This window comes from Penaeus vannamei, chromosome 5, assembly GCF_042767895.1.
Source record: "Penaeus vannamei isolate JL-2024 chromosome 5, ASM4276789v1, whole genome shotgun sequence".
NCBI lineage: Eukaryota > Metazoa > Arthropoda > Malacostraca > Decapoda > Penaeidae > Penaeus > Penaeus vannamei.
This window is the reverse complement of record NC_091553.1, coordinates 47307687-47312686: the sequence shown is the minus strand read 5'-3', so window position 1 is coordinate 47312686 and position 5000 is coordinate 47307687. Positions and strand designations below refer to the sequence as shown.

Here is a 5000-nt window from a genome sequence, read left to right as displayed (position 1 = left end):
CAATGAAGATGATAATGGTGATAATGACAATGGTAATGATAATAATGGCAATGACAACGATAATTATGATAATAAGAATGACAATATCAACGATGATAATAATGATAATAACAATGAGAATAATTATATATGAAAAATAAATACAAAGAATATATATATATATATATATATATATATATATATATATATATATATATATATATATATATATATATATATGTATGTATGTATGTATGTATGTATGTATATATATATATCATGCGTGCAATACAACAGAGAAAAGCTATGAAATATTTGCACTTTGGCAACCCATCTTTTGCACTTGCAGATGTTTACAAAACATGATTTATTTCTAAATCGTATTATTTTCTGACCTATGACTTTGCATTCCTGAGCTCTCTTTCCATATCATACATTTCCTCTTTTTTTTTTTTTACGTAGGAATGGATGAGTTATCCTTTGAATTATTTACCATGTTCGTATCACACTCAGAACCATCCTTGTTAAGATCACTCTCTCCCGCAGGTGGTCCTCGGGAGACAATTCTCCGGCGTCGGGATATGCACACTCAACATGAATGACAACATAGCGCTGTACATACGTCTGCTGTACGGTCTGCTGTTAGTATGTCCTGCTTATGTTGTACTTGGTCTTTGGGAAGTCCGTGTAAGAGAGGGAGAGGAAGAGAGAGAGAGAGACAGGGAGATAGAGAGGGAGAGAGAGAGAGGGGGAGATGGAGAGGGAGAGGGAGAGGGAGAGGGAGAGGGAGGAGAGAGAGAGAGAGAGAGAGAGGGAGAGAGAGGGGTGAGGGAAGGGGAGAGAGCGAGAGAGCGGGAGAGAGAGAGAGAGAGAGAGAGAGAGAGAGAGAGAGCGAGACGAGAGAGAGAGAGAGAGAGAGAGAGAGAGAGAGAGAGAGAGAGAGAGAGAGAGAGAGAGAGAGAGAGAGAGAGAGAGAGAGCGAGAGAGAGAGAGAGACAGAGAGAGAGAGAGAGATGATAACCTCAGACTTCACTTCAGAGGCTGCCTAATGATATAATTGTAATGATACTAATGATAATTATGATTAACACTGTAATGATGATGATGAAAGCATAATGATAATGATGATAGAAATAATGATAATAATGATAATGATGATGTAAATGATAATGTTGATGATTATGACTATAATAATGATAATGATAGTAAGAATAATGATAACAGTAATGATGATTATGATAATGATAGTGATAAGTCTTATAATAAGTCTTATTATGATAATAATAGTAATAATGCTTATGATAACGATTATGATAATACTAATAACAGTAATAATAATATCAATAATGATAATAAAATGATGTCGATTATGATATTATTTATAATAATGATGATAGCAACATTAATGATAATAATGATAAAAGTAACACCAAAAATAATAATTATAAAAATAATGATAATGATGATAGTATTACTTTTATCATTATTCTTCTTATTGTTAATAATAATAGAAATATTAATCGGCTTTTATTATTTTCTGTTTCTTTATTTTCCCCTTTTTATCGCTCTATTTTCTTCTCCTCCTTTTCATTTTCCTCTTACCTTTCTTTTCTTTTTCTTACTTGTTTCTGTTTCTTTTTTCCTCCCTCTACTTTTTCCTCCTTCTTCTACATTCCCTTCTTCCCCATTTTCTCTTGTTCCCTTTTCTCCTCCACCTCCCCTCCTCCCTCCTTCCTCCACACCCACTCCCCCTCCCCCTCCTCATTCTCACTCACTCCTCCTTCCTTCTTCTTCCCCTCCTTTCCTCCTCTTCCTCACTCCTTTTCCTCCCTCCTTCCTCCCTCCTCCTTCCTCTCCTTCTTCCCTCCTCCCTCCCTCTTCCTTCCTCCCCCTACCCCTTCTTCCTTCCTCCTCCCTCTTCCTTCCTCCTCTTCCTTCTCGCTTCCTCCCTCCCCCTCCCCCCTCCCTCCCTCCTCCATCCTCCCTCCCCCTCCCTCAATCCTCCCTCCTCTCCCCCTACCCCTTCCATCTTCCTCCTCTCCCTCCCTCCTTCCTCCCTCTTCCTCCCCCCTCCCTCAATCCTCCCTCCCCCTTCCTCCTCTTCCCCCTCCCTCCTCCCTCCCCCTTCCCCCCTCAATCCTCCCTCCCCCTCACCTCAATCCTCCCTCCTCCCTCCTCCTTCCTCCCTCCTTCCTCCCTCCCTCCCCCTCCTCCTGCCCCTACCACCTCCCTCCTCCCCCCTCACCTCCTTCCTTCCTCCTTCCTCCTCCTTCCTCCCCCTCCCCTCTCCCTCCCTTCCTCCCCTTCCCTCCCCCTCCTTGCCCCTCACCTCCCTCCTCCCCCTCACCTCCTTCCTTCCTCCTTCCTTCCCCCTCCTCTTCCCCCCTCACCTCCTTCCTCCTTCCTCCTTCCTCCTTCCTTCCCCCTCACCTCACCTCCCCCCTCACCTCCTTCCTCCTTCCTCCTCTCTCCTCCCCCTACCCCTTCCATCTTCTTCCTCTCTCCCTCCTCCTTCCTCCCTTCCTCCTTCCTCCCCCCAGGTACGTCATCCCCCTCCTCCTCGTCATTTACTTCCACCTCCGCGTCAGCCACGAGATCGACAGAAGAGTCAGCGCGAGAGAGGATGACTGTCAGCCGTCAGCCGAGGAGGGAGAGCTGACGAACCGCGTCTGGACAGTGCGAGGGAGAGCGGCGGATGCGAGGTGCGGGGGAGAGGGAGAGGGAGAGGGGGAGAGGGAGAGGGAGATGGAGAGGGAGAGGGAGAGGGAGAGGGGGAGAGGGAGGGAGAGGGAGAGGGAGGGGGGGGGAGGAAGAGGGGGAGAGGGAGAGAGGGAGGGGGAGGAGAGAGAGAGAGAGAGAGAGAGAAAGGGAGGGGGAAGTGAGGGTGAGAGAGAGAGGGAGGAGAGAGAGAGGGAGGAGAGAGAGAGAGAGAGAGAGAGAGAGAGAGAGAGAGAGAGAGAGAGAGAGAGAGAGAGAGAGAGAGAGAGAGAAAGAGAAAGAGAGAGAGAGAGGGAGAGAAGGAGAGGGATATTTATATGTATAGATATAAATGAATAAACACGGGTACATATATTTTTGATCATATATATATATTTGCCTATGAAAACAAAATAATAATTCATATTGAAAAACCAATTCTACTTCATTTTCTTTACCTTTCCCTTCTACCCATTTTCTTTTACCTACTTCTCCGTTTTCTTCCAACTTCTTCCCCATTTTCTTTAGTCTTCCCCTCTTCCCGTTTTCTGTTCATCTTCTCTTCTACCCCTTTATCTCTCTCTCCCCCCCCCCCACCCCTCCCACCAGGGCCATTCGCCGGACTGACGTGGCATCGCGTGGCACCTTCCATGGAGAGACGGAGGCGTGCCAACTGGACCTGGGAGAAGAGAGGAGGAGCCAGAAATATTTGGCACTCATGATTGGCATCTCCACGCTGTGCCTCACCCCCCTGGCTGTTCTCAGGTGCCGACCCCCCGCCCCCCCCTTTTTCTCAACTCTTTCGGTTGTTCAGTAATATTTGATATTTATTTTTATATTTTATCATTTTATTTTTTTTGTTATTATTATCATTGGTATTATCAAAATAATTATTATTTTCACTATTATCATCATGATGATTATCACTATTATTATCATAATTATTATTATTATTATTATCATTATTATCATCATAATCATTATTATCATTATCATTATTTCTAATATTATCATTATTATCATCATTATCATTATCATTGTTATTGTTGTTAGTATAATTACCGTTATCATTATCTTTCTCCTTGTTATTGTTCTTTTTTATATCTACTATCATATCATCATTATCATTATCATTTCTTACTGTATTACGATATCATTATATATTACGCCTTTTTTTCTCATTAGATTTTAAAATGATGAAAATAATTAACACAAATGATGGTAACAACGCTAATTACTTCTTTCCTCTTTGCTTCTTCCTTTTCGCTTATTGTCGTTATTATCATTATCATTATGCTTGTTATCATTGTTATTATCATCATTATTGTTATCATTATTATTATTATCATTTTTGTTATTATTATCATTGTTATTTTTATCATCATTATTATTATCATTGTTATTAATATTATCATTGCCTTTGTTATCATTATTGTCATTTTCATCATTGTTATTGTTATCATTATTATTATTATTATCATTATCATTGCTGTTATTATCATTATCATCATCCTTGTTATCATTGTTATCATTATCATTATCTTCATTGCTATCATTATTATTATCATTAGATATTTTAGAATTACATGAGTAATTAACAATAATGAAAGTAATAGCACTAGATTTTTTGAAATACCAGAAACACCCTCCCCCCCCCCCTTCCTGCATATATAAAAAAGTTAAGTGCTTTTCGGTTCATTAAATATTTGTATAAAAAACATTTATATCTGATTTATATTTTCATTTTACTTAAGTATTTCTTCTTTCTTTCTCTCTCTCTCTCTGTTTTTTTTTCTTCATCTTCTTCACAGTTCTCTAATTCAAGGTTGCAATGTTGATATATCATTTAAGTCGTATGTCTTTTTTCATATACATTATTGCAATTTAGAACCTTTTACTGATCTAGCAAAAAAAAAAAAAAATCATAATAATGATAATAATAGGATAACAAAAAATATAGTGCAACAAGTAAAGAATAAAAGAAATATACTCTGAATTTCTTTCAAGATAATATTTGAAGATAAATTCTTGATTCATCTATACTTTGGTTATTTGTGAACGCTTAATAATTTTATTTTGTGTAGAATTATTCCTTGATACACAGACCAATACACTGAAAGTCTCTCTCTCTCTCTCTCTCTGTCTCTGTCTCTGTCTCTGTATCTGTCTCTCTCTCTCTCTCTCTCTCACTCACTAACTCACTCACTCTCTTTCTCTCTCTCTCTCTCTCTGTCTCTGTATCTGTCTCTTTCTCTCTCCCTCCCTCTCTCTCTCACTCAATCACTCACACACACACTCTCTTTCTCTCTCTCTCTCGCTCTCGC

At 39.8% G+C, this 5000-nt stretch overlaps 1 protein-coding gene across 1 annotated transcript in view; it reads left to right on the top strand.

The window, feature by feature from the left end:
* The window catches only part of LOC113812562 (neuropeptide Y receptor type 2-like), a 13452-nt gene that overhangs the window by 6886 nt on the left and 1566 nt on the right, over window positions 1–5000 (top strand). The window contains exon 3 of the mRNA XM_070121671.1: window positions 526–620. Coding sequence (XP_069977772.1) covers window positions 526–620 — 95 coding nt within the window. The remainder of the gene's footprint in view (window positions 1–525; window positions 621–5000) is intronic.